The sequence below is a fragment of the Alligator mississippiensis genome, chromosome 7 (assembly GCF_030867095.1).
Source record: "Alligator mississippiensis isolate rAllMis1 chromosome 7, rAllMis1, whole genome shotgun sequence".
Classification (NCBI taxonomy): Eukaryota; Metazoa; Chordata; order Crocodylia; family Alligatoridae; genus Alligator; species Alligator mississippiensis.
Genome location: NC_081830.1, coordinates 7,424,609 through 7,451,146, shown reverse-complemented (window position 1 = coordinate 7,451,146; position 26,538 = coordinate 7,424,609). Strand labels below are relative to the sequence as shown.

Below are 26,538 nucleotides of genomic sequence, written 5' to 3'. Positions count from 1 at the left end.
TGCATACACGCACAAATGTGAGGGCCACATGACCACCTGTTTATGGAATCACGTGCAAGCCACAGACATACACATGCGTGCAAACACAAGGACACTGGTGCCGGGTCCTCCAGGCAGCAGGTCTTCGTGAGACTCCTTGTACAGGGATGCCGAAGACTTGTGTGCCAGGGAGCACGGCAGAGGAGAGGGGAGGAGAGGGGATGGGACAGGACAAATGGACACGTGGACTGATGCACACTGGCCTTGGTAGGGGGGGTTGCCCATACTCAAGAGCTTGGCGAGGCCAAGTGCAGAATCAGGTCTCATCTCCCACTAAGCCCCCACCAAAACCTAGGGGGGCACTGGCAGGGGGCTGCAGGTTGGGCTAGCAGGACTCATGGGTCAGGGGGCTGCAGGTTGGGAGTGGGGGGCACTAGCAGGGCTAGAAGGGGGCAGGGAGTGAGGGACACTGGGGAGGGGACAAGGGCTGTGGGTCAGGCTCACTCTTCTGCTTCCACCCTGGAATCTGGTCAAAAAAGGACGATTCAGGGTCTTGCAGCTCCCCCTGCTGGGGAACCCAGGCATCTGGGCAGCCCCAGGTCCCCATCCCTTCACCCAGTGCCACAGCACCCTGTGCCAAGGAACCCCAGTGTCCAGGCAGTGCCAGAACATAACTCCCCCCCAAACCCCCACATACTTACTAATGCAACTTAGCACCCCCTGGCAAAGAAGCCAGGAGTCCTGGCAGCCTGGGGCTCCCCCCACAGCCCCCTACCTCCACCCCCATACCATGGAGCCTGGCATCCAGGCACCACAGACGCCATCCCTACCCAGTGATACGCCATCCCCTCTAACCCCACCACCCTGGCTGCTGGGGGGACCCGAGCAGCCTGATGCCCCTGCCTCCACCCCCTCCAACCTTCCCCCCCACCCTAGGGAACGCACCTTGTCCAAGCCCCGCAGCATGCTGGAGCCGGTAGGTCCGGACCCCATCGTAAGCAAAGACCCCTGCCAGGACCAACCCAAAAGTCTGTGGGGAGACAGAGCGTCAGGGAGGGGCAGGGGTATCGGGGTATCGGGGTATTGGGGTAGCACAGTGCTGCAGTGTTGGGTGTTGAGGGATATTGGGGTGTCAGGGTGCTACAGTGTAGGGTCTCAGGGTCCTGGGGTGCTGGGAGATATGGGGTCTTGGGGGGTCTCAGGGTGCCGGGAGTATTGGGGGCTCAGGGTTGCAGGAGTATTGCAGTATTGCGGTTTCAGGGTGCTAGGGTGTGGGGTATTGGGAGGTCTTGAGGTGCTGCAGAATGGGGGTATGTGAGGTCTTGGGGTATCGGGGTCTGGGGTGCCAGGGTATTGCAGTAGGGGGTAGCAGGGTCTCAGGGTCTCAGGGTCCTAGGCTTGCAGGATACTGGGGAGTCTTGGGGTGCCGCAATGCAGGGTGCTAGGATACGGAGGCGGGGGTGCCACAGACTCACCGCAGCGCTCACAGCCGCCCCTTCACGGCTGGCAGCAACAGCAGCGACTGCCACGACGAGAAAGATGAGGGCAGCACTGCCACAGCGTAGCATGTCCTGGGGGTGGTAGGGACACACATGGGGTCACTCAGGGTCACCACAGGGTGGGGAGGATCCAGGGGTGGGGCATGGAAGTGCGGTCCCGGGTTCCCTGGGCTGGAGGGTCCTGGGGGCAGGGAGGGGTGCCAGGGCAGTGTGGTGGGGGCTCAGGGGTGCCAGGGGGGATGAAGGGCATGAGGTTGGAGACTAGGCCTGACGGTGACGGTAGTTAGGGGGATCCCAGGGGCACGGGGGCTGGGCCAGAAGTGTCCTTGGGAGTCCCAGGGCACTGGAGTGGGACTGAGGGGGTCCCAAGGGGTCCCTGGGCACGGGTGCACGCACCAGGCAGGGCCAGTGCAGGGCGGGCAGGTGGTGGTGGGCATGGGTGCCACGCAGGCCCAGAACTGCAGCTGTGAGCAGGGTCTCCAGCAATGCGGCGCCCATGTAGGCTGACACCGAGGCCGTGAGCAGGGCGAAGACCAGCAGACTCAGTGCCTGTGGGGACAGGGTGGGTCACAGCCCCCAGACCTCCCATCCATCCCCCACCAGAGCCTCCCACCCCCAGCATCCCCCATGCTTCTCCCTCCTCCCATGAGGAACCCCTCCAACTCCCCACCCTGGGGTAGGGCTGGAGCTCCTAGCCCCTCCCAGACCCAGGGGGGAGGGCAGAAAGCTGGGGGGCAGGGGGTGAGCCTGGGAGAGGTGTGGGGGGCCTGGAGAGAGCTCAGGGCTTGGAGGGGCCAAGGAGAGTCTGGGGAGGGGCTTGAGGTCCAGGGCTGGGGGTTGCGGGAGTCCCCAGTTTGGGATCTGGAGGAACAAAGGTGAGAGACCCTAGGTCTGAGCCCCCGGACTGGACATGAGAGGTTGTGGGGTTGGATCTGAAGGGGTTGGGGGTCCCTGGCATGGGATCTGAGGGTCTAGAGGTTCTGGGGGGTCCATGGGTTGGATCTGGGAGGTCTGGGAGCCTCTGGGTTGGACCTGTGGGGTGGTCTGGCAGGTCCGTGGCTTCTGATCTGGGTTTGGGATCTGAGGGTAGGGAGGTCTCAGGAGTACCTAGGTTGGATCTGGGAGGGCGTGGCGCCTTCTGGGGTAGGCATGGGGATGGGGGAGAGGAGGGTCTAGGGGTCCCTGGTTTGGGATCAGGGGGTTGGGAGGTCTGAGCTATCAATGGGATGGATCTGGGGGGCCAGAGGGGCCCTAGGTTGGATCTGCAGGGTGGAGGGGTCTGGGGCCCCTGGTTTGGAATCTAGGAGGTTGCGAAGTCTGGGGGTGTGGGATGAATCTGGGGTCTGAGGTGCTTCTAGGGTGGCTCTGTGGGGGGGGAAGGGGATCTGGGGGGTACCTGGGTTGGATCTTGGGGGTCCCAGGTTTGGGATCGGGGCAGGTGGGATGTTGGGGTGGTCTGGATTGGATCTGGGAAGTCTAGGGGCCTCTGAGTTATATCTGGGGGGCTGGATTGGGTTTTAGGGTGTTGGGAGGTCTCAGGAGTATCTGGATTGGGTCTGGAGGTTGAGGGGTCTCTCATTTGGATCTGGGGGTGAAAGGGTACAGGATCTGTGGATTTGAAGGGTCTGGGGTTGGATCTGGGGGAGGTGGAGGGGGTCTAGGCGGTCCCTGACTTGGGATTTGGGGGTAGAAAATCAGGGGGTCCCTGGATTGCATCGGGGTGGGGGGTGGTTGGGGGCATCTGGGTTGGACCTGGGGGTTTGGATATCTAGTGGGGGGAGCGGAGTCACTGGGGGAGTCACTGGGTTGGGTCCTGGGGAGTGGCAGTGTCTACAGGTCCCTTGGCTGGATTATGGGGGGGAATAGGACTTTTGGGGGGCCCCTGGATTGGATTTGGGTGGTTGGGAGGGCCTCTGGATTGAACCTGGGGGAGTAGGAAAGGGTCTGAGGTGCTTGGTTTGGGGATCTAGGGGATTGGGGGGTTGGATGTGATCTGGGGTTTGGGGGGCCTCTAGGTTGGGTCAGAGGGTGGAGGAGGTCTGGGGGGTACCTGGTTTGGGATATGGGGTGTGGGAGCTCTGGGGGGGTGGTTAGATTGGATCTGTGGGATCTGGAGGCCTCTGGGTTGGATCTGGGAGGTGGAGGGGGGTCTCACGGTCCTGTGTTGAGGTCTGGGATTGGGATGTCTCAGGAGTACCTAGATTGGGGCTTCAGGAGGCCTCAGGGTTGGATCTGCAAGGGTGGAGGGGGTCTCAGAAGATCCCTGGTTTGGACCTGGGTGGGCAGAGGGGGTCTGGTGTCCCTGTGCTGGGATCTGAGGGTGGGGAGGTTTGGGGTGGGAGTCCATGGGTTGGATCTGTGGGGTTGGGGGCCTCTGGATTGGACTGGCGAGCGGGGTGGAGGAGCCTAGGGGGGTCACTGGGTTGGGGCCTGGTTGGGAGGGTCCTTGGGTCTGGACTGTGGGGGTCTCTGGGTTGGGATCTGGGAGGGCCTCTGGGTCTGCCCCTGGGTTGGGATCAGGGCGGGGGTCTGGATTCATCTGAGCTGCAGGGGGGGGGGCCCTTGGTTTGGTCTGGGGGAGTTCCTGGTTCAGTCTAGGGGTCTCTGGTGGGTCCCGGGGTCCCGAGCATGCAGGGTCCCAGTCCCGTTACCAGCTCGCCAAGCATCAGCAGTCCCTTGGGTGATGCCAGAAACTCCTTGTCCAGCTGAAAGCCGCGCGGCTCCCCTGGGGCGCCCGGCGCCTGCTCCCCCATCCCTGCAGCCATGCAGGACACTGAGCTCTGACACCGGCTGGCACCATGGGGGGGGGGAGGCAGGCACCCAGCTGCCCCCGAAGCTGGAACAAAGGGGCCTTGTCCCCTGGGCTGGCACGGAAAAGCGCTGGGAGCTGGGGAGGCAGCCAGCACCTGGGCATAGTGCAGCCAGCGGGGGGCGCCTCAGCCTTGCCCTGCCCCCAGGGTCTGGCAGGGGGTGCCTGGGCCCAGCCCTGCCCAGTAGGGAGCTCCCACCAAGGTTGGGGGTGAAAGAAACCAGCTCAGTCCTGTGCCCATCAGTCACAGTGGTAACTTTATTGACCTGCATCTGGGGATTCCAGATCCCGAGATGTGTGGGGAAGGCAGATCCCGCCCTCAATATAGCCCCTGGCAGAAGCAGGGGGATCGCACCTCCTCCCACACTAAAGTCCAGTGGGGCCACCAGGGCTAGGAGAGACCCCCCCCAAAAAAACAGCCCCAGACCTGGACCCCCTTTACCCCTGTCCCAGGTCAATGCCAGGACAACTCCCTCCCCTCCCCCCGCCAGTCCCAGCCTATCAGGACCCCAAAACTCAGTGCTAGGGAGATGTACACCTAAGACCCCCCCCCCGGGGCACCCCCAAATCTGCCCTCCCAGGGGCTGAGCCCCGAGCCAGGCACCCAGGGTCCTGCCCGTGCCTGGACCTACTGCACCCCCTCAAATCAGACCTGAGGACCCCCCAAACCTCAGTGCTATGATGCCCCCATGTTGGCACCTACAGCCACCAGGGAGAACCAGACTCCGGGCAGAGCCCTGTGAGGACTGATCCTAGAGGAGTGAGGGGAAGATCCTGAGAGGACCTGATCCTGGGGCATCCTATCCTTGGGGATGATGGGGAGTGGGAGAAAAAGGCATCAATCCTGTGGGGATTAATCTGAGGGGACCCCAGTCCAGGGTGCAGCCTGATGCAGGGGTCCTATCTTGCAGGGGGTCCTGATCCTGTCCCCTGCCCAGGGGGCTCATCTGGCCAGGAGGCAGACGCAGGCCACGACCACCTGGTAGGGCCGCGGCTCGAGGTAGAAGGCACCAGTGCGGCCGGGGCAGGGCTGTCTGTAGTAGACGGTGAGGTTGACGTTCACAGGCATGGAGTTGCCCCCCAGGTCCTGGCTCTGGGGCTTCCGCAGCGAGACACAGTGGCGACAGCGGCAGCGCGCCTGCAGCAGGCGCTGGGGGAAGCGTGCGGGGTCACAGTCCTCCCTGGGGGCACAAAGGAGGCTGTTATGAGCTGGGGGGCCACGCCGGGGCCACGCCGGTGCTCAGAGAACCCCAAGGGCCCCCGGCCATGCCAGCCCTGGGGACAAGACCCCTCTGCTCCAGTCCAGGGCACCTGGGTGTCCTCCTCCCCCCCAAGAACCGCTGCAAGGCTCCTTGTCCAGTCCAGCCATCCCGCTGTGGGGACCCCAGTGCCCCCAGGGAGCCATGGGTTGGGGCGGGGGACGGGCACTCACCAGAAGTCCCAGGGGGCGATGGCCCGTGCGTTGAGGGGGCCATTGGGGTTGGCATGGCAGGGACCTGGTAACCTGAGCCCTGGGCCAGGAGTAGTTGAGACATTGCAGGACCCCGGCTGCGGGGCCCGGGGCTGCCCGTAGCTGAGCTGGGCACCTGCCCCATCCACCTCGGCTTGGCCGCAGCAGTGCGAGGGGCTGAGGCAGTGCTGAGCCATGGCCACGGCCACGGCCTGTAGCATCAGGATAGCGGCCTGCAGGACAGACAGCGGTGAGGGTTGGGGATGAGTGGTGCACGAAGGCTGGGGGTTAGATGGGGACAATGGGGACTAAAGAGGTGGATGCATGCATGCATGGATGGGGCAGGGGTTGGTGGCTACTCTGATGCACTTGCCCCATGGCACCAGGACCCCAGTGTCCCCAGCCCGGGCCCAGGAGAGAACTGGGCAGCCTAGGACAGGTCCAGTGCCCCCAGATTCTGCCCTACTGGGGGCCCAGTGAGGCAGGGGCTGGGAGAGACCTCAGGCATACAGTGTGGTCCCCTCCCCCATCCAATGCAGCCCTTGCAGACAAGACAACCCAGGCATCTGGCCCCCCAGCGCCCACCCACAGCAGGGAGAGAACCCAGGCATCTGGGCTCTCCACCAGACCCCTCTCCCCTCCCAGAGGCCTGTAGAGAACCCAGGAGTCCTGGATCTTCTCCTTCCCCATCCCAAACAAAGCAAGAACCCAGGCGTCCTGGCTACCAGCCCCCCGCCCCTCTAACCCACCAGACCCCCACTCTCTGCCTAGAGCCAGGGCACCAGCAGAGCTGGGGTGGGGGTGATGGCAGGGGTCTGCAGTTCAGAATTGAGGGGCACTGGCAGGGCCGGGAGAGGACAGGGCTGCAAGTCCAGAGTGAGGGGTACCAGCAGGGTCTGGGAAGTGCAGGGGGTGCAGGTCAGGAGTGAGGGGCAACTGGCAGGGCTGGAAGGTTGTGGGTCAGGAGTGAGGAGCATCAGCAAGGCTTTGAATCAAGTACTACCCAGGTGTCCCGGCCCCAGCCTCCCTACCCCAGCCCGCCCCACCCCTCCCAGAGCCAGGGAGAGGACCCAGGTCTCCTGAGACTTACCAGCTTCATTCCTGAGGGTCAGGTCCTGACAGGGAGCAGTGAGTCTGGTGCTCTGATCATGCTGGAGCTGGGAGCCCTGGTTTTATGGATGAGGTATTTCCATCTTATCATCAAAATGCAAACTACCCACAACCGCTTTTTCCTGGACACTCAGTGCTGACCTGGAGATTTTCCAAGCACCCACAACACGCCAATCCATCACAGGTCTTGGGAGTGAGGGGCTCCAGCTGGCCCTGAGTGGGGCAGGGGGCTGCAGGTCCAGAGTGAGGGGCACCAGTAGGGTCAGGGGGCTGCGGGTTGGGAGGGGTGCCAGCAGGGCTGGGAAGGGGGCAGCATGCAGGTTTCATAAATCACCACCTCCTAGAGTCCTAGGCTCCCTCAGCCTCTCTCCCTGGGCCTGTGGTTTTGGAAACAAAAGACCCCACCATGAATCACAGTCCACTCCTCCTCCCAGATTGGGGTGGGGTGGAGGGGAGTCCCAGGTATCCAGGCTCCCCAGGTCTATCTATAACCCCCTCTACAGCTATCCCAGAGCTGAGAAAAAACCCAGGTGTCCAGGACCCGCTGCCCCATGCCACCCACCATGCCCCTCCCAGGGCTGAGAGAGAACCCAGGAGTCCCCAGTGACCCTGCTCCCAGCTGGAATTCCCCTCCATCCCCTTCCTGCCCCAAGCAAGCATGGGATCTGCCCCTGCCTCCCCACCCGGGCCCCACCAGGGAGCCCCTGGGCACGGGCAAGCAGCCAGCAGTGGGCACCAGGTGCAAGAACAGGACCAGTCTGGGGGTCAAGCTCTGGGCCCAAGGTGGAGGAGCCGTATCTAGGTGTTTCCGGGGAACCCGACTCCCACAGGCTTTTCCAACCCGGATGATTTGCATGAGGAGTCACCCACTGCGGTCAGGGACAGGCAAGCACAACAGGCCAGTCACCATGGCAACTAAACAAGGGGAGCCCCGGCCTGGAAAAGTTGGGGTGGAGGGAGTAGCAGGGGTCTGCGGGTTGGGAGTGAGGGGTACCAGTAGGACAGGGGGCAGTGGGTTGGAAGTGAGGGGCACTAGTAGAGCCAGGGGGGTAGGGGACTGTGGGTTGGGAGTGAGGGGCACTGGCAGGTGGGTGGTAGGAGTACTGGGATGTTGGGGAGTTTTGCTGATTCATCAGGAAGGGGCAGTGACTCATCATCAAGATTGATTTAATGACCAGCTCATCAGTAGTGTTACTGCCCAGCTCTGATGACCTCCATTTACTAAAACGACCCTGGTGCCAACCCAGGATTTTCCCAGCTCCAGGCAGGGATAGGGCTGGAGCCAGACGACTAAGTCCTCTTCCCATTCTGGGAAATCCCTGGGGTGTAAAGGGTCAGAGCAGGGCTGGTGGCCTGGGCCTCGGACTCCGGGGTTCCACTCTGGGGGTGGGAGAGGGGCATGAGGTCTGGAGGAGGTGGGGTGGTGCAAGAGCAGGAGCGCCAGACATATGGGCTCTCTTCCCACTCGGGGTTGGTGGGGGTCCCAGCTCAGGGATGAGACGGAGGTCTCCTAGGCAGCTGGGAGCCCGGATGCCTGGGTTCTTTTGAGGAAGCTGCCTCTGGGGATCCATGTCTCCAGACTGGGGCTCCCAGGCTTCCCTGCTGACCTGGGCTTCCAACAGCCCTGGGCCCACAGACCATAGCAAGGGGCTTTCTCCAAACCCTGCCCTGCACAGCCCAGCCCGCGTCGCTAGGACCCAGGGCTGGGAGTGGGATGAGACCAGGCTGTAATTCTATCCCTTCTCACCCTTCTCCTCCCTTCCCTCCTCCCCTGCCAGAGGGCTGGGAAAGAAAAGAAAGAAAGACACAGAAAAGAAGGAAAGAAAGGACTCGATTTTCTGGCGCATTGGAGGCCCCTGGAAAAACAGAACAGGAGAGACACAAAGGAGGAGAGAAACCCACCCCCCTTCAGCCCAACCCAACTGAGAGGGAAAGAGAAGACAAAGTCCAGGCAAGTTGGCAAAGAAAGAGGGGGAGCGTACAAGGCGGGGAGGGGAGGAGTGTGGGGACAGAGGGGGTGAAAAAGACAGAGAGGTTGAGTCTGGGGGTGGGGGAAGAAAGGAAGGGGGGAAAGGAGGAGAAGGTGACAGGGCCTGGCAGGAGAGAGGCAGGAAGGCAGTAGAGAAACTTTGGCCACGTTGAAGGGGTGGAGAGAAGGAAGGAGCGTGAAGAGGATGGCAAAGGAGGGAGAAGGACACTGCAGGACTGGGTGCTGAGGTGGGGGCAACTAAACAAGGGGAGCCCTTGTACACACGAGGCTCAGTTCCCCCCCTCAGTTCCCAAAGCTGGGGCTTGTCTGTCTCTGGTGCCAGGGGTTGGCTGGCCCCATCAGCAGTCCAGCTCTAGGGCCAGCCCCACGGCTCCCGGGCCAACAGAGAACCCTGGAATTGTGTGGCCCCCCTTGATCCTGGCCCCAGCATGGGGGTGAGCAGGTGTGAGGGGGTGAACAGGTGCCCCAAGAGAGATGCCCCAAGATGTGGCTGGTCACAAGAGCCAGGGACACTAGGGTTCCCTACGAATGGACCCATCAGTCCCCCTTGGGGGTGCTGCTGAGCCATTAGAGATCCAAAGGGCTGTCTGTGCACACCTGTTTGTCTGTCTGTACACATGCAAGTGCACACACATATGTGCACACTGCTGCCTGTCTGTCTAGCCCCACTTACACCATCTATCCATCCCCATGGCCCCCATCTGTCGGTCCCATCATCCATCAGCCCACCCACCTATCCATCCATCCATCCCCACGTAGCCCCCCATGTTCTTCCTTCCATCCTTCCTTTCCCACATGCTGCCATCCATCCCCATGTAGCCCCCATGTGTTTTTCCTTCCCCACATGCACTCCATGCACCCATCCATCCATCCACCCACCCACCCCCCATGGCCCCATCCATCCATCCCTCCCTCTCTCTCCACACCCCCCTGCCATCCCCCACACTCTCCCTCGCTACCTCCCTCTCTCCCCAGGGTCAGTCTCGTGTGTACAAGTGTCCCCAGCTTCAACTCCGTGCCCAGGCTCAGTACCCAAAGCTGGGGCTTGTCTGTCTCTGGTGCCAGGGGTTGGCTGGCCCCATCAGCAGTCCAGCTCTAGGGCCGGCCCCACGGCTTCCGGGCCAACAGAGAACCCTGGAATTGTGTGGCCACTGGACGATTAATACCAGGTCTTCTCGGTGGCTGCCATCACCTCTGGACATCTCTTCAGCTCTCTGTATTTGCTCCTCTGCCAGACATCAACACCGGTAAATTCTTCTCTTCCCTGCACTGATTAAAAACCCTGGATTTCAGGACCCCCCCCCCCCCCCCCCCCGCTCCTTCATCTCCAGAATCTGGGATGTGTTTCTCCACCCACAATTCTCCACGTCCCCTTCCATAGGCCGACTCTGCAGGGCCTGCTTCCAGCTTGGAAACCTTGCGGTTTTGGGATGGTAAATGCCCCCCCACAAACCAAAAAAAAACCCCCACCCACAACTCAGTGTTTAGTTTTTGCCCAAATTTTTGGCTTTTTTCCCCCAGCAACAAGTTTCCCCAGCCATGTAAGGAGTTTGCAAACACCTCGAATTATTTTAGGAGAACCTCTGGACATTTCCATTTGTTTCAAGGACCCATCGGCGGCTGGATTCAAGGGCAAACATTGAGTTGTTGGAGTGTAGCCGGATTCGGAGGCTCTGGATTGAGCTGTTGGAGCTGGGGTGGGGAAGGAAAAGTTGGAAGACTTTTCCAGCCCTCCCCCTGTGTCCTCAGCTCTTTCTCCTCAAGGCTTGGGCGTTGCTCTGGGTTGGGTCCATGGGTATACTCCCCCCTGGCTGGTATTTGAGGAGGAAAGATTGCAAACTCCTTGCATTTGCTTTGCAAATGCAATTGCAAAACACGGCCTTGTTCCAACGTGTTGAGTCCTCTCCACAGACCTCCCTGGCCTTTGGGCCTGGCCCCCTGGCTCGGGGAAGAAGGGGTGGGTGACAGGCAATTTTCACACTGGAAAAAACGTGGAACAATTACAGGGATTTTGCCTCCCCAGTGTCAGACAAAATTGTAAATCCAAGAAGGTTTTTGGGGGGAGCTGTTGGGTTTTGGGGTTGTCCATCGGGTCAAAAATCTTATATTCCTGGCAAATCTCCTGGGAAGAAGGAATTTTCTCCCAGCATTCAAGTGCTTTTAGAGGAGAGGAGTTGGATGCCCAGGGCCCCTCGCAAAGGCAACGAGCCAACGGCTCGGATCAAGGGAGGCCTTGACGTCCTGCAGAAGACTGGGCGCTTTCTTCTCCTCTACGTCGTTCCATTTCTGTCTTTCTCCTTCTTTCAGGCTTTCTTCCTCCTTCTTTCTCTCCGTGGCAGGAAGGACGGAACCATCCTGCCGGCTGGGCAATAATAGAGGCCTTGACGGGGAGGTAACGGGGAAGCCGTGACCTTCCTCTGCTCCTTTCATTCGTTCATTCCCCGCTCTTTTGCTCCCTGCCAGCGCCGGATCTGTGGAGGACAGCATGTGTGTAAGTACCACTCTGCTGGCTGGGAGCCGGGCAGTAACGGTCAGGGACAAGGCCTGGAGTGGGTGGGAAGGGGGGAGTTTGAGCTGGAATTTGGGGGGATATGGCTGGGATAGGGGGGTCCTGGATGCTTGGGTGTGGTGTGCATGTGTGAGAGAGACAGACAGACACCCAGATTCCTGAGTTTTGTATGTGTGTGTATGAAAGAGAAAAAGACTCAGACTCCCAAGTTGTGTGTGTGGGTGTGTGTGGGTGAGAGTGTGAGCATGAGAGTGTGTGAGAGAGACCTGGACAGCTTGGTGTTAAGGAAGTGAGTGAGACATGAACTCCTGGGTTGTGTGAGTGTCTAAGACCTACACTCCTGGGGGGGGGGGGGGGGGGGTGTGTGTGTGTGTGTGTGTGTGTGTGTGTGTGTGTGTGTGTGTGTATCTGAAGCCTGGACTGCTGGGGAAAGTGCTGTGTGTGTGGGTGTACACCCAGACTCCTGAGTTGTGTGTGGGTGTGTGTGTGTCTAAGGCCTGCAGTCCTGAGTTGTGTGTGTGCATTCATGTGTATGCGCATTCATGTGTGTGCACATGTGGGGGAGGGGTGGTCTCCCCCATTCACCCCTGTCTTTATCTCTGTGGTCCCGGGAAAGCTCCCCCCTACCTGCCCGTGGACCTGGTGGCTCTGCCCCCTTCCCGTGACACCCCCCTGTCCTGCAGGCCCGGCTGGCGCGCGCGCTGTATGACAACGTGGCCGAGTGCCCCGAGGAATTGTCCTTCCGGCGGGGGGACCTGTTGGTGCTGCTGCAGCCCGCAGCGCCAGGCCCAGCTGGCTGGCACCTCTGCGCCCTGCACGGCCAGCCTGGCATTGTGCCCGCCAACCGCGTGCGCCTGCTGCCCGAGCCCGGGCCCCTGGACCCCAGCCCCGGCCCCACCAGTGCCGGCCTCCATGAGGGGCCTGGGAGACGCAGCCATGAACCGCCCGAAGACAAGAAGGAGGAGGAAGAGCAGGGGGTGAGGACCCAGGTGTCCGGGAGGGCCCCCAGCCCAGCCTGGGAACCCAGATGTCCAGGGTCTCCCTATATCTCATCCCCAGACCCGGACTGAGGGGACCCAGGTGTCCGGGCCTTTGACTAGCCTCTGCCTCTTGCAGGTGTACGTGGTGCCCCCACCAGCCCGGCCCTGCCCCTTGCCCCTGGATGCCATCTACAATGTGCCCCGCGGCGCCCGGCGGGACGGGGACCCCGGGGAGGTGAGGACGGGTGGGGGGGTTGCAGGAGGGAGAGAAGGGGTGCCGGGAGGAGGAGGAGTCAGAAGGGGGCGTGGCACCGCCCCTCGCCTGCTGACCCGCCCCCTCACCCCTCAGGTGTACGCCGTGCCGTCCTCGCTGCCCTCGGCCCCCTACGACCTCCCCCCGACCCGCGAGGGCCCTGAAGGGCAGGAGGGGGAGCAGGACGAGACCTATGCGGCACCCCCCGGCAGCCTGCGCCGTGCCCCGGCCCTGCCCGACCTGTATGAAGCCCCTGAGGATGTGCTGGGGGGTGAGGGGGGGATCTATGACCTGCCTGGGCCCCCCCCGGTGCCTGCCCTGGCCCCAGCCCCAGCCCCAGCCCTAGAGCGGGCGCTGGGGGCGCTGGGGCTAGGCGAGGGGGGGCGGCCACGGCTGCCCTCAGCTGAGAGCCTGTCACGTCGGCCCCTGCCCGCCCTGCCCTCGCCTGGCGCCCCGCGGCGCTCGGGCAGCATCCAGGCCCGGCCCCTGCCTCCACCCCCGGCCCCAGCTGCACCGCTGGCCCCCCCAGGACTGGCTGAGGGCGATGGGCCCAACGAGTACGAGGGCATCCGGCTGCCCGACGAGTACGACTACGTGCACCTCAAGGTGAGTGGGGCCACGGCCTGCAACCTCCCACCTGGGGTCATGACCTCTGACCCCCACCATGCCGACTCGGGGCTGTGACTCCTGTCTTCTGACCTCCGCTCCAAGCTGAGCCTGGGACCCAGGACCCTCGTGCCAACTTGGGGCTGTGACCCTTGACCTCTAACCAGCGCACCATCTTGGGGCATCGACCTCTGACCTTTGCTTCTCATGTCAATCTTGGCCTGGGTGTGTGGCCCCTGGCTTCTGGACCCTCGCACCAATCTGAGGTTGTGACCCTTGGCCTCTGACCCTCAAGCCAACTTAGGCCTGGGTTAATGACCCCATGCCTATCACATCTGGCCTTTTAACCTGTGAATAACGTGGACATGGTTACATGACCGCTCACCTCTGCCCCTCACACCAACCTGGGCTGGTGTCCCCTGACTTTTGACCCTCATGCCAATCTAGACCTGGCTTCATGACCTCTGACCCTTATACCAACCTGAGCTCATGTCCCCTGACCTCTAACCATCACAGCAATTTGGGCCTGCAGTCTCTGAGCCCGACTGCCAACCTGACCTCTGGCCCCTAACCCAGCTTTGTGGTCTGCCCTACTACCTTTGCCCTATGACCTACACTAACTTTTGCCCTGTCCTATGACCTTTACCCTGTCCCAGTGTGGCCCCTAATTCTCGCAGTCCATGTCCCCAACCTCTGACCAGGATTTTCCATCCCGTTTCTCATCCCAGCAGGGTACAGACAGATCCCAGCCCCCGAATATGGACCAGCCCACCCCCAAGGACTTGCTGGGACCTGGGATCGAACCTGAGACCCCCCCACTACCAAAGGAGGAGGTAGGAGATGCCCTCCCCAGACACCTGGGTCCCATTTGTGGGCAAGATGCATGGTAACCTCCTGGACACCTGGGTCCCGCTCCCAGCTGAGTGGGTGAGGGACCTCCCAGACATCTGAGTCGCATGCGAGTGGGCCTGATCCCCACCCCACCCCTGCAGGAGGAGGTGCCGCGCCCTGGTCCCGAGGATGCGCAGCTGCTGCAGTTCTACGCAGGGCAGTGCCAGGGCCACTACACAGCACTACAAGCGGCCATGGCAGCCCTGCTGACCAGTGCCGAGGCCCAGGAGCCGCCTGGCACCTTTGTGCCACATGGCAAACGAGTCATCGTCACAGCGCACAAGCTGGTGTTCGTGGGAGACACGCTGGCCCGCCTGGCCTCCTCTGCGCCAGTGCGAGCCCATGTGGGTGCCGCAGCTGGGGCGCTGTGCCAGGCGCTACGCGAGGCTGTGCTGGCCGTCAAGGGGGCTGCCCTGAGCTACCCCTCCGCCTCTGCCGCCCGCCTGCTCCGCCAGCGTGTGGCCGAGCTGGCCCGCCGTGCCCTGGCCTTCACCAGCCTGCTGGGGGCACTAGCGCCCTCCTGACCCTGTGGACCTTTAACCTCCAGTGGCATCAGTTCACTTTGCCTTTGACCTCTGGCTCAACCAGGGCCACTGGCCTGACTTCTGACCTCTGACCCTTGGTATGAGCTCAGCGTGCTGGACCTCTGGTATCACGTGTCTGCTGAAAGGTGCCGCTGGCCTGACTTCTGACCCCAGTGTGCTAGATCTCTGGCCTTTGACCTTCAACCCCATTTAGGCGCCTGTGGGCAGCACCACTCATTTGGCCTCTGACCATGGGCATCACATCCGTACCCACCTAGAGGTCCTGCTGCCTTGACCTCTGACCCCCGATGTGAAATCAGTTCCCACTCATCCCCGCCGAGCTCTGACCTTTGATCTGCAGTGCCTCATGGCCTGACCTCTGGACCCTGAAATCTAAGCACCGAGGTCATCTCAGTGCCCCCTGCAGCCTGCCCTCTGGAGCCATCCCAGTACCCAGGACCTACCTCCTTCTCAGACACCCTTTGACCCCTGCCTTGTGATCTCCAGTGCCTTGATGGACAATGGTGCTTGCCTGACCTCTGCCCTTTGACCTCTAGTAACATCTCCATACCCCAAGAGCCAGGACACTCACCTCCACTTGAGAGCTGAGCCCTTCCTGAACCCCACAATCATCACTGCCCTGTGACCTCTGATTCCCCCCCACCCCCCCAGGCATTCCCAAAGAAAAAGACACTCATGGGACCTCAAACTCTACCAAGTGACCTCTGACCCCTGACTCTTATCCGGTGTGCCAACCCAACTATGACCTCCTACCCCTGCTCTGGTCAGTGACCCCTAATGTAGGTCCGTTGACCCACAACAGTATTTGACCTTTCCCCTCTGCATCTGAGTGACCCCCCCCACCCACCCACCCACCCCATCACCATCTCCGGCAGCCCCCTCCCACACACTCACCTGCCACGCTCCAAACCAAAGAGCTCTGTGACCTCTGTTCCCAGAAACCACCAAACCTACTTGTAGGGTCACCAGCACCACACTTTCTATACTGAAAGCTCTGGACCCCTATAGATGGACCCTCCTAGAATTTGGGGTATCAGGGCAATGCCAAAGAATTGAGATAGGGGAAGAAGCAAGGGATCATGGGAGACTGGCCAATGCCAAGAGGAAGTAGGGGTTCATGAGACCTTGGCCAAGGCCAGGAGAAATCAGAATGCTATGGTAGAACAACCAATGGCAAGCAGCAGCAAAGGATCATGGGAGGGGAAGGAGTGACAACCAATGCCAGGAAGATGCAAAGGATCATGGGAGAATGGTGTTTGCAGCAGGGAGAAGAGGATCACAGAAGAACAGGAGCCAAGAACAACCTAGGGAGGGGGCTAATGTTGGGGGAGGGATCAGGGGAGGCCCAGAGGCTTCTGGGGGGATGCAAAAGGATTGTGGGAAACTCCTGGCTGCCCCCCGCAGCTGAGAGCAGGAAACTCATTGCCCCCAAAGGTTCGTCCCAACCCCTCCTCCTTTCTCTCAGGAAATATTTTTTCTAGGTTTGTAAATAATAAATGAATTAAAAGAAATGACCCCAAGTTTGGATTGAAAGCCCGGGGGACCCTCCCAGCCAACCCCCAGGAAGCTGAGAGCATGTGAGGGGACCAGATTAAAGGATGGGGCTTGGTGGGGGGACCCAGGGTTTGGGGAAGGGGCAGTCTGGTCATTAGCAGGATGGAGGCAGCAAGGGAGACCAGAGGAGTCCATCCCAGAGATGTCCCCATGAGGTGGAGGCAGTGTCCACCCCACCCCATGCCTGTAATTCCCCATTGCAAGCCACCCAGTGCCAGGGGGACTGTTGTGGGGAGGTCTTGGGGGGGGGGGATCTGGAGTGTAAGTGGCACAGCATGACAGTAGGTTTGTGGGGCATCTCCAGTCATCAAGGCTATGCCTGGAGGCCACCAACCACCTCTAATCTAAGGACTGCCCAAAACTAAACCCCACCAAATGACCCCACACACCCACCAGCAACAGGTCAAGACAAGGGTCCTGCAACCCGTGCAGATTACTAGCAATTTTCAAAGGAGCATGCCCTGATCTACAGAACGCAGAAATACCACCATGCTGTTCCCAATCCCCAAATACAGGCATCAGACTGACCCCAAAGGGTCCTCTAGACAGGAAGTAATGGGTTTTGTTGTTTTTTGGAGGGGTGGGGTTTAAATACTAACAGGAACCTCAGTGCCACCCAAGATGAACCCCCCAACCTTGGGCATGGCAAAGCTCCTAAGAAGTCAGTGGTAAGTTTGGAGTGATGTTGGCACCAGTGGTCCAAGAACTAAGATGATGAGGGGATTTTCTTGGTGCTAGATTGGAGCAGTAAGTTGGGAGAAACATTTCAAGCTTTGGGGGACAGAAGGCCCTTCTTCAAGAATGGCCTTTGGCAGGGGGTTAGACTAGATGCTAGCTCCTGAGGTCCCTTCCAACCCTCATTTTCTAGGACTCTAAGAAGCATTGAGGGTAGGGAGGAAATTTCTTCTGAACCTGAACTAGCAACCAACCAATAGCCTGAAGCCAGGGATAACCAGACATCCACCAAGCTACAACCAAACCCAGGGACAACAAATCTGTCTCATAGACATTAAGCTTGAAGTCCCTGTGCAATCAGACCATCCCTTCTCTAAACCCATTCAGGTAAACCTAGAAACAACTCAACCTTGTTGCCACTATTGCTGGGCTTTGGAGGGCCCCGTTTCCCTGTTGTACCAAAAAGCCTTGTTTCCAGTAGCAAATGTACCCTTTCGCCAATTCATCCAGTGTCAGAGTCCCTCCAAAGTTGTTTGATAAGGAAAGATCTTCCCTCCCTTTGCCACCTCTGGGGCCTTCCTTTGAACTTGTCCCAGCTCAAATTCTTTTTTTTTTTTAACATGGAAAAACAGAATAGCTCATAGCACCTTGTCAATGCATTATCTAATGGCTATGAAGTATCACTTTGGGAGTACTGAATACACCCGACTTGACATGCCCAATGGTTGGGGTGGGCTGCTTAATGTTGGTGGCTCAGTCATCCTACGGTTCCTCTCTTCCTCCGAAGTCCCCGTTACTGGTCCCCAGGGGCATGGCTTCAAAGTTGAACTCTGCTCGGCTCCTACAGCCAGGTTGTAAACCTTCCTGTGTGACAACTGCAGTCCTCTTCAGATTCACAGACTTACAGTTTAGGGCTGGAAGAGACCTTGTTAGATCATCACAACAACATACTTAGTTCAAAGACCAAGCTCACTGTTAAAAACAACACAGGATCATGGGAAAGGAGAACTGGGTGGGACCTTGCAAGGTCATCTATAAAAACATCATGATTCTATAGTATCATGAAGGGTGTGGACTAAGTGAACAGGGAATTTGTTCACCGAGTCCCAGAACACTAGAAGAAAGGGGCACCCACTGACATGCGGAGAAGTGAGGTTTAAAATTAGCAAGAGAAAGTCTTTTTATGCAACATATAGTTAACTTCTGGAATTTGTTGCCACAGGAAGGGGTGGAGGCAGAGAGCAGTCAGGTTCAACTAGGGACTGGACCATGGATGGTGGATCTATCAGCAGCTACTGAACAGAATGGTTGGAGACACTTCCTCCAGAATCTTTCAGCTTCGTAGTTGTTAGGGTCTAGAAGGGACCTTACAGATCAGGTCCAGCCCCTCTGGACTTGGGCAGGAAAAACCACTGGGGTCAGATGATCCCAGCAAGGTGGGCATCAAGACACCTTCTGAAGATCACCAGGAAGGGTACCGAAAAGGGCACAGATCACACTAGAGATATCCAGTTCAATATAGCATCCACTTCTGCTGTTGTTGGAGACAGGCTATTGGGCTAGATGGACCACTGGTATGACCCCACGTGACACATTTTCTAGTCCAGCCTTCTGCTCAAAGTAGGATCATCCCTGACTCAACCATTGCAACAGAATCTCTAACCTGCTCTTGAACATTTCTAGGGACGGAGATCCCACCCCCTCTCTCATCATGACCACCCTCATTATCACAAACTTTCTCATCTGCAACCTCCAAGTGCAACAGGGAAAACTGAGGCCACTGCTCCCAGTTCTGTGCCCTACAGCCAGAGAAAAGATCATCTCTGTGATCACCCTTCAGGTATTTGAAGATTTATCAAACCTCCCGTTGCCTCTTCTCCTGACTAAATCACCTTAATCCTTACAAGCTTTCCTCAGTCTTACTTTTCAGGTCCATTTTTAACACACTGTGCTGGACTCTTTCTAATCTGGCCACATTCTTGAAGTTTAGGGCCTCCAAACTAGAAATCGTGCTCTACAATAGAGATCCCTAGATCTCCAAGGAACATGCTGGTGGCCGTCCTCTACCTAACTCAACTTTCCATGTCACCTGCTGAAGTACCTCTAGGATCCAATTCCCCCATCTCTGCCATTTTTGGCCAACGGTTTCACAAAAAAAACACTCCGAATCAAAACCTTGGCACTTCCCTTCCCACAAAAACAAAGAAAAATGCTATATTTACATCCGCCCCGAAAGGAAAACTACCCACAACCAGTGCTAAAGGAGTCACTGCTCCATCACTATTCTGGAACAGAGATCCAACAGTTCATTCAGCCCAGCATCCAGTCTCCAACAGAACTGACGGTTGAAGGAAGAGCACCAAACGAGATAGGTCTGTTCATGCCCTCCATTATTGGCTTAGATACCAGAAGAAACATCTCCAACTAAGATGTTTGTCTACCTTCAATTAGTCTAGTCCTTTTTTGAACCTGGTTCTGCTATCCGCTTCACCCATGTCCTGCAGCAATGAATTCCACAGATTAACTAGGCATGGTGTAAAAACAAGCAAACAAAAAACCTTTTAGATTTAAACCTGTCCCCTACTGATTTCAGTGGTATCTTGGCACTTGAACAAGTTACCTGTTCACTTGGTCCACAACTTTCTTGATTTTATAGGCCTTCTCCTCAGCCTTTTTTCCAAACTAGAGTCTAAGCCTACTTTGTTTCTCTTGGTATGGCAACTGCTCCAGGGCCAGTCATTTTGGTTGTCCTTCTCCAGACCTTTTCTAATTTTACTACATCCTTTTGGAGATGTGGAGACCAGAACTGCACCCACTAGTCAAGATAATTCTTGCATGTAAACAGGACCATTTATGCCTTTGAATGAACAGAAGGGTACAGCACTTTCCTTCCCACCGTGGCCCCCACAGGCAGCACTTTCAAAGCGTTTTGCTCCCACCTTTGATTAATCTGCAATTTCTATAACTCATGTCCTCGTCACCTAGCTCCTCAGCTACCTCTTCATCCCTATTCAAGAGGAAAAGGACATGTCCAGCTCCCGGACCATGTCCAAGTTAGCATCCATCTCCATGTTGATTTCAGTGTCCAGCGCCTCACTTCTGCCCTCCTGGTTCTTGCTTAATCACCCAAAGGATTTTTTGATCAAGCTCCTAAGCAAGGCTCAGGCCAGCTCCTTAACCGCAGGGCTCCCTCCTTGCTGGTGATTTCTGTTGTCCATGTAGACCCACTGCTCACTCCCGAACAGCCTGCTTGAGGTTTCAATCAGCTGCATTAGGTCAGCATTTCCCTCTTGCTCAGGTTGGGAACCTCCTTAAGGGCATTCATGCTTTGCCTTGAAGTCATTTTTTGCTGCTTCCACATTTGAGCCCCATCTCAAATCCAAATCAAGTTCCTTTGCTGCCTATATTTCTCAGAGCCCCCTCCCACCCCAGGCTGAAATGCAACCACCTGTCGCAGAGCTGTTTATAGCCATTACCGAGAACCCATGAGTGCTGCCACCCAGCCTTGACCAAGACACCAAAGCATCCAAATCTACACATCTGGGCACCAGTCTTTCTTCCAAAAACATCTTTTATTTTTTTTTCCTGCCCTCTTAACATTTTTTTTTAATTTCTATATTCTTCCTCCCTCTTCCCCCCCCAGCCCTTCCCCTCCCCCAGCCTGGAAATAAAAATAAGTCAGGGAGGGGGGAGGGGAAAAAAAAGCAACACCCCCAAAATTATTCTTCTCCCATAGACTCCCGCCCTACTCCCCCCCCTCCAAAAAAAATATTTTAATCTGGTCTCAAGAGCTTCCTGGCGCTTGAAGATTCCTTCAAGGCTAAAGACACCTGCAAAGATAAAGACACTCAAATACAGCATGTAACACAGCCCACCCCAGGGAAAGAGGGAATGCAGCAGTAAAGGGTGGGGAGGAGGGGAAGGAAAGCATAGGAGGACACAGGGCAGGTGCCACCCTCTTCAGTCAGGGCATGAGGGGAAAAGGGAAGGGAATGAATAAGTCAGTGAGGGAGGGGTGGCTATATGCCACTGTCCCACCCAGCCTGATGGGGCTGGGGGAAGGGGGGGAAAGCAAATGACAAACAGGAGGGAAAGGAGTCGAGACCCTCCCTGTGCTGGCAGGGAGAGGGTTAAAGAAAGAACATATGGGAAGCGACAGAGCCGGTGTCAGGGGACAGCCAGGCCCTTCTCCCCCCAGCCCCCACCCCTCCACACACTCTGTGGGGCCCCCAGAGAACTGGAAGAACAGGAAGAGAAAGACGTGTGTGGTGGGGAGGCATCAAGACATGCAGGCCGCTGAGGTGGGGGGGAAAGGAAAACACCCAGCAGGCAGTGGGAGCTACCCTCCCGATTTCTCAGCCCGTGGGGAAGTAGGGGGCAAGAGACAGAGGGGGGTGTCTAGGGAGGGCAGAGGAGTGAAGCGCACGGGCGGCCATGCCCCCCGCCCCAGACCCCTGAGCACAGCCCTGGCTCAGTGCAGACAGCTGTGCCCCCCCCACAGTATTTTTTTTTCATCATTGTCACGTTCTTCTTTTTTTTTTTTTCCTTTTTTTTTTCTGTCCTTCCTAAAGAACACCTCTATTTTTTTTTTTTTTTTTTTTTTTAGTAAGGGGAATACCATGAGGTCGCTCTAGCCCGGCCCCTGCGAAGAGAAGAACAAGGGAACGGGTTAACAGAGGAGTAGAAAATAGAGGATGGGAAGAGACAAGAATGCGCCAGAGAAGGCAGGAGCCCTGACTCCCAGCAATGGGCCCTTCCGTTCACAGAGCAAGTCCTTCTAGAACCAGGCTCCCCGCAACGCCCACTTCCCCCACGAAGCTGGGATGCGACCCAGGTGTCCAGGCTGCTGGCCTCTCTTACTCTAACTCAACCAAGCCCTCTGCCTTCCCTGTGCTGGGACAGAACCCAGGAGTCCTAGCTCCCAGCCTCCCTGGGATGTTTCTAACTTGCCACCCCCCCACATGCCCTTCCTGCAGCTGGGATAGAACCCAAGAATCCTGGCTCCCAGTTCAACCTCACTCCTCTCCCAGTCAGACAGGAACCCAGGGGTTTTGGCACCCAGCCCCTCCCCCACTGCCCTCCCAGAGCTAGAGAGAAAGCCCAGGTGGGCTGGGCCCCCCTGGCTTGCCCTGCCGGACCTGTACGCGCGCCCGCGGGGTCTGCTGTAGCCGCTGTAGAACCGGGCCCGGGAGCTACTGTAGCCGGAGCCGCGGCCTCGGTACCGGGTCCGGGGGAAGCCACGGTCTGTTGTGCTGATGCCAGGGCGGTTGGTCCTTTTGGGGATCACCTGGATGTCAGAAAGAAGAGATCAGAGGAATCGAGGCAGGAGACAGCAAACTGAATCCCAATATCAGCTTATATCCTAAAACATCATAGAATCATAGAAAATGAGGGCTGGAAGTGACCTGAGGAGGTTACATCTAGTCCAAACCCCTGCTCAAAGCAGGACCAGCCCCAACTACATCATCCCAGCCAGGGCTCTGTTGAGTCGGGCCTTAAAAACCTCCAAGGATGGAGATTCTGGGTAACCTGTTCCAGTGCTTCACCACCCTCCTGGTGAGAAAGCTGTTCCTAATATCCAACCTCAACCTCCCGTATTGCAACTTGAAACTGTTGCTCTTTGTTCCGTCATCTCCCACCACTAAGAACAGTCCAGTTTGATCCTCTTTTGAACGCCCCTTCAGGTAGTTGAAGGCTATTAAATTCCCTCTCAGTCTTCTGTTGGCTCATATCTATCTTACTGTCCACTGTAACTCCCAAGTCCCTTTCTGCAGAGCTGCTAGTTGGCTAGTCAGTCCCCAGCCTGCACTGGTCCATGGGATGCTATTGGGCAACAGGTTTAAAACTAGCCAAAGGGAATTATTTTTCACACTGTGAGCAACTCAGCCAGGGAAGTCCCTACCATGAGAGGTAAGGGAAGGCTAGGAGTTTAACCCAGCTCAAAAGGGGACCGGCCCAATTCTCAAAACAAAAGGTTCGTCAGCTGGTGTTAAACACAGTAGATCGGGGCAAGTGGAGGAGGAAGAGGAGCAGGGAGGAGAACGTGCCCTGTTCAGTCTCCCCCTGCGTATCTACTTTTGGTCTCTGTGCAAGATAGGTCTAGTAAGCCCCTGGCACATGTTACATTAATTGCTTATTAAGCTATTACTTGTATCATGTCATTAATTGCATTCATTTGTGGACAATGAGGAATAAAACACGTTACTCCACAAAAAACGTGTAATAACTTTGGGGCTGGTTCCTATCATGACATGAATTGAACATGCAGCAAAGCTGTGACCCCATGCCCCACAGCACGCCTCTGAGGCTGGGAGTCTGATCAGCTGACCTGTTCTCCCAGCTGTGGGGAACACTTCAGACACATGGGTGCACCATGGGAGCCTGGGTCAGCTGACAGGGCTCCCAGCCTTGGGGGTAGGTTCATCAGCTGACAGGGCTCCCAACATCACAACCTTAGGTTCTCCCTGCACCAGTAATAAGGCATGATAGGATACGATCCTCAATTCAACCATTACACCTCCTACCACACAAGTGCAGTATGCTGACAAGAAGTGTGATTGTGGGGATTGCACATCAGATCCTATCACACCTTCGCCTGCTCATCTACCAGTGGCTTTTGCTGTGCCTGTGCTGGGAAGTGACAAGCCCCCTGGTTTGTCATTAAAGGCCCATAACAACCTAATAAATGAAGGACAAGAAGCAAGAGAACCAGTGATGGTTTCAGGTCACCAGTTACTGTATTTACTCCCCCTTCCCTCCCCATCAGCATGGGTAGAAAAGTCCATCTTAGATTTGTATACAAAAATGGGGATGGGGTGGATGGACAGGAAGTAGACAGCATGAGATGGGGACAGGTGGCTGCCGCAGCTCTGACTCTTCAGACCCACAGCAACTATCTGTCCCTCCCTCAGCAGCTTCTGGACCCTTCCACTCCACACTGTTAGGCACAGCTCAGCTCTGGCTAGATTCCTTCCTAGGCAGAGCCCATGAAAACGTTGTCCCCTGCCTAGCCAGTCAGCAGCACTTGGAGGAAACAGAGCCTAAGCAGCATCTGATAGCAAAGGAGGAGGATGGGGAAGTGGAACAGACCACCTAAATCATAGAAAATGGGGGCTGAAAGAAACCTCAGAAGTCACATAGTCCAACCCCCTGCTCAAAGCAGGACGAGCCCAACTAGATCATCCCAGCCAAGGCTTTGTCTACTCAGGTCTCTAAAAACCTTCAAGAATGAAGATTCCACCAGCACTGTAAGTAACCTGTTCCCCCCACCCCCGGGTGAGAAAGTTTTTCCTAATATGCAACCTAAACTTTCTTTCCTGCATTTTGAGACCATTGCTCCTTGTTCTGGACCCAAGCCACTGCTTTCCCTGCTGTATCAGTGACAGGGAATTAATTGAAAACAACCCTCCAGTAATTAGATTCTCTACCTGGCAAATTATAATAAATTTATAAAATTTCCATATACAGAATCCAATTGTTCAGAGGTCATTTTAAATTCAGGTCGTCTTAGATTCGGGTAAATATGGTCACAACAAGGGGGAAGACCAAATGGAGAACATTAGCCAGCACCACTGCCCCTCGAATGGCATGAAACACAACAAAGGGCTCAGCTGACGTACAATCAGACCCCACAAATGGCAGTTTATCCTCTCAGGAGATTTTAGCTCTGGGGGACATGGATTATACATGTCAAAGGCCTGGCAAGTCCTAGATAGCAGGGATCAGAGGCTCACCTTGATCTGTCTGCCTCTGAACAGGGATTCGTCCAGCGCCATTGATGTCCGTACAGACTCCTTGTCAGAGAACTCGATGTAGGCAAACCTGTGAGATAGGGAAAGCATAAGTATTCAGAGGGGGAGGTATATAGTCCTAGATATTAGACCCTCCAAAAAAAATCTGGCCTTGGGTTACATAGGGCAGGGCTTCTTTCCAGCACCTCCCAGGGTCACCCAACCCCCAGAGCAATCCCTACTCACCCCTTGGGGTGCCCGCTGTACTTGTCGCACAGAATGGTGACACGGTTGACAGAGCCGCAGCCATGGAAATGGGCTTCTAATTCTTCAGCAGTTGCCCCATAATCTACCTGTGGGAAGAGTGGAGGGGGCATGAGGTTGAGAAACTGGGCCCAGGGTCCACCGACAGTCCCCTCCACATATGGCCCCATGCTTACATTGCCCACGTATATGGACCGGGCATCAGCCTCCATTTTTTCCTCCAAAGACATGATGACCGGGCCAGCTGGGGAAAGGAAGGCACAAAGCAGGGAGTTAGTAACAGGGGGCATTGTGAGCCAGATTTCCCCGGCAATACACGTGCTCTCCCCCAACCCGTCACCAACGCTGCAGTTTCTAAGGCAGTTGGCTCAAAAGAAATCAGGACAAGGCAAACAGCGGGAAGTTGGTGCAAAACCTACAAGAATGCAATGGGGCTGATATGAGACTTGTGCCAGGGGTGAGCATATGTGCCAAAAGGGACATAAGAAGCCCGTGCAAGTCAGGGCAGGGGATTGGTCGACGGAGGGGCACGAAAGAGACAGGCAGTGCAGTGACAGAAGGAAGAGTGGCCAAAAGGGCAAGGAGCACAAGGCAGGGATCAGAAAGTAGAGACTGATGGAGCTGGAAATAGAAAGCAGGGCAGTGGAAGGGGCACGGAGCAGAAAACAGAGCAGCAACGGGGAGGTAAAGGGTCAGCACGATGCTCTGAGTTGATCTGCAGCATGCCCAAGGCGGCTGCCCCCACAATGCAGCCAGGGCAGGGGCACGATGGTACCAGACTGACTGCGGAGCTACCCTGGGCTGGCAGGGCCCGACGCCCACCCAGCAGCACTGAGGGAGGTGGGACTGGCGCGCCTACCGTTGCCCGGTGGGGGGCTCATGTTCATCTGCTTCTCCACTTCATTCTGCAGCTCTTTCAGCTTCTCAGCCTCCTCCTCCATTTCTCGCACCCGGGCCTTGATAGCTTCCAGTTCCTGGAGGGAGGTGCCAGGGTTGGTCTGGTCCCCCCTCCCCCTCTGCCTACCCTGGATCCCTAACCCTGACCCATGGCATCCTCTCCCCCCTGCTCCCCACCACCCTCTGATTGGCCACCATGCCCCCCTCTCCCCGAAGATGGGGGAGATCCCCACCCTCCCCCCACACTGCCCCATGTGATGCCCTTCCTCACCCCACCATGACCCCTGCCCTGCTCCCTTACACCCCCTGCAGCACAACCCATGGCCCCCCCCTCGCTCTCCTCAAGGCAGCCTGGGGCCCCTCACATGACCCTGCTCTGACCCCAACTTGACCCATGCTCCCTGCCCTGTGACCTGCTCCCCCAAGCGCTCCCTTATTGGCCACTCCTGCCCCTGCACCCCTCCCCCCGCCGCCCCACGTGACGCCTCACCGGGTCCTCGATGGCGGAGTCCCCCGCGTCACCCTCGCCCAGCCCCGCCTCCTCCTCCAGCTCCTCGCCGGGCCCGTGCGGGCGCGGGTGCGGGTGCCCCGTGGAGGCCATGACCGGGCCGCCCCCGGCGCCGCCCCGCGTCCCCCCGCCCCGGCTACCCCCCGCGCCGGCCCCCCCGGCCGCCGCCGCCGCCGCCAGCAGCAGCTCCTCGTCCTCGTCGTCGTCGTCGTCCTCGGCGCCGCGGCCGCCGCCCGCCCCGGTCGCCGCCGCCGCCTCCGCCCCGCCGGGCCCGTTGCCGAAGGCAGCA

The 26,538-nt window shown here is 57.7% G+C and overlaps 4 protein-coding genes across 8 annotated transcripts; 1 reads left to right on the top strand and 3 right to left on the bottom strand.

Annotated features, from left to right (window-relative positions):
• Positions 1 to 4,256, bottom strand: CMTM5 (CKLF like MARVEL transmembrane domain containing 5). Its single transcript, XM_014610850.3, has 5 exons — positions 4,130 to 4,256; positions 1,875 to 2,027; positions 1,455 to 1,550; positions 925 to 1,009; positions 1 to 505 (listed from the first exon to the last, which is right to left on the bottom strand). The coding sequence occupies exons 1-5, from the start codon at positions 4,241 to 4,243 to the stop codon at positions 480 to 482; spliced, it is 474 nt and encodes a 157-aa protein (XP_014466336.2). The 5' UTR covers positions 4,244 to 4,256; the 3' UTR covers positions 1 to 479.
• A 601-nt stretch (positions 4,257 to 4,857) lies between these two features.
• IL25 (interleukin 25) lies at positions 4,858 to 7,414 on the bottom strand. The gene is made up of 3 exons (XM_059730452.1): positions 6,828 to 7,414; positions 5,720 to 5,970; positions 4,858 to 5,468 (listed from the first exon to the last, which is right to left on the bottom strand). The coding sequence occupies exons 1-3, from the start codon at positions 6,834 to 6,836 to the stop codon at positions 5,231 to 5,233; spliced, it is 498 nt and encodes a 165-aa protein (XP_059586435.1). The 5' UTR covers positions 6,837 to 7,414; the 3' UTR covers positions 4,858 to 5,230.
• A 1,467-nt stretch (positions 7,415 to 8,881) lies between these two features.
• On the top strand, positions 8,882 to 16,135 carry EFS (embryonal Fyn-associated substrate). 5 transcript variants are annotated; one of them, XM_059730448.1, is made up of 7 exons: positions 8,885 to 10,084; positions 11,177 to 11,328; positions 12,030 to 12,323; positions 12,463 to 12,561; positions 12,676 to 13,185; positions 13,914 to 14,018; positions 14,178 to 16,135. In XM_059730448.1, the coding sequence occupies exons 2-7, from the start codon at positions 11,323 to 11,325 to the stop codon at positions 14,598 to 14,600; spliced, it is 1,437 nt and encodes a 478-aa protein (XP_059586431.1). In that variant the 5' UTR covers positions 8,885 to 10,084; positions 11,177 to 11,322; the 3' UTR covers positions 14,601 to 16,135. The 5 variants fall into 5 exon arrangements, with proteins under 5 accessions (XP_059586433.1, XP_059586431.1, XP_059586432.1 ...); XM_059730449.1 differs by having other exon boundaries at positions 11,145 to 11,328; positions 13,917 to 14,018; XM_059730447.1 differs by having other exon boundaries at positions 11,145 to 11,328.
• Positions 16,136 to 20,403: 4,268 nt separating this feature from the next.
• PABPN1 (poly(A) binding protein nuclear 1) lies at positions 20,404 to 26,367 on the bottom strand. The gene is made up of 7 exons (XM_059730451.1): positions 26,232 to 26,367; positions 25,704 to 25,818; positions 25,021 to 25,088; positions 24,827 to 24,933; positions 24,584 to 24,671; positions 21,989 to 22,137; positions 20,404 to 21,492 (listed from the first exon to the last, which is right to left on the bottom strand). The coding sequence occupies exons 1-7, from the start codon at positions 26,340 to 26,342 to the stop codon at positions 21,453 to 21,455; spliced, it is 678 nt and encodes a 225-aa protein (XP_059586434.1). The 5' UTR covers positions 26,343 to 26,367; the 3' UTR covers positions 20,404 to 21,452.
• Positions 26,368 to 26,538: the final 171 nt, after the last annotated feature.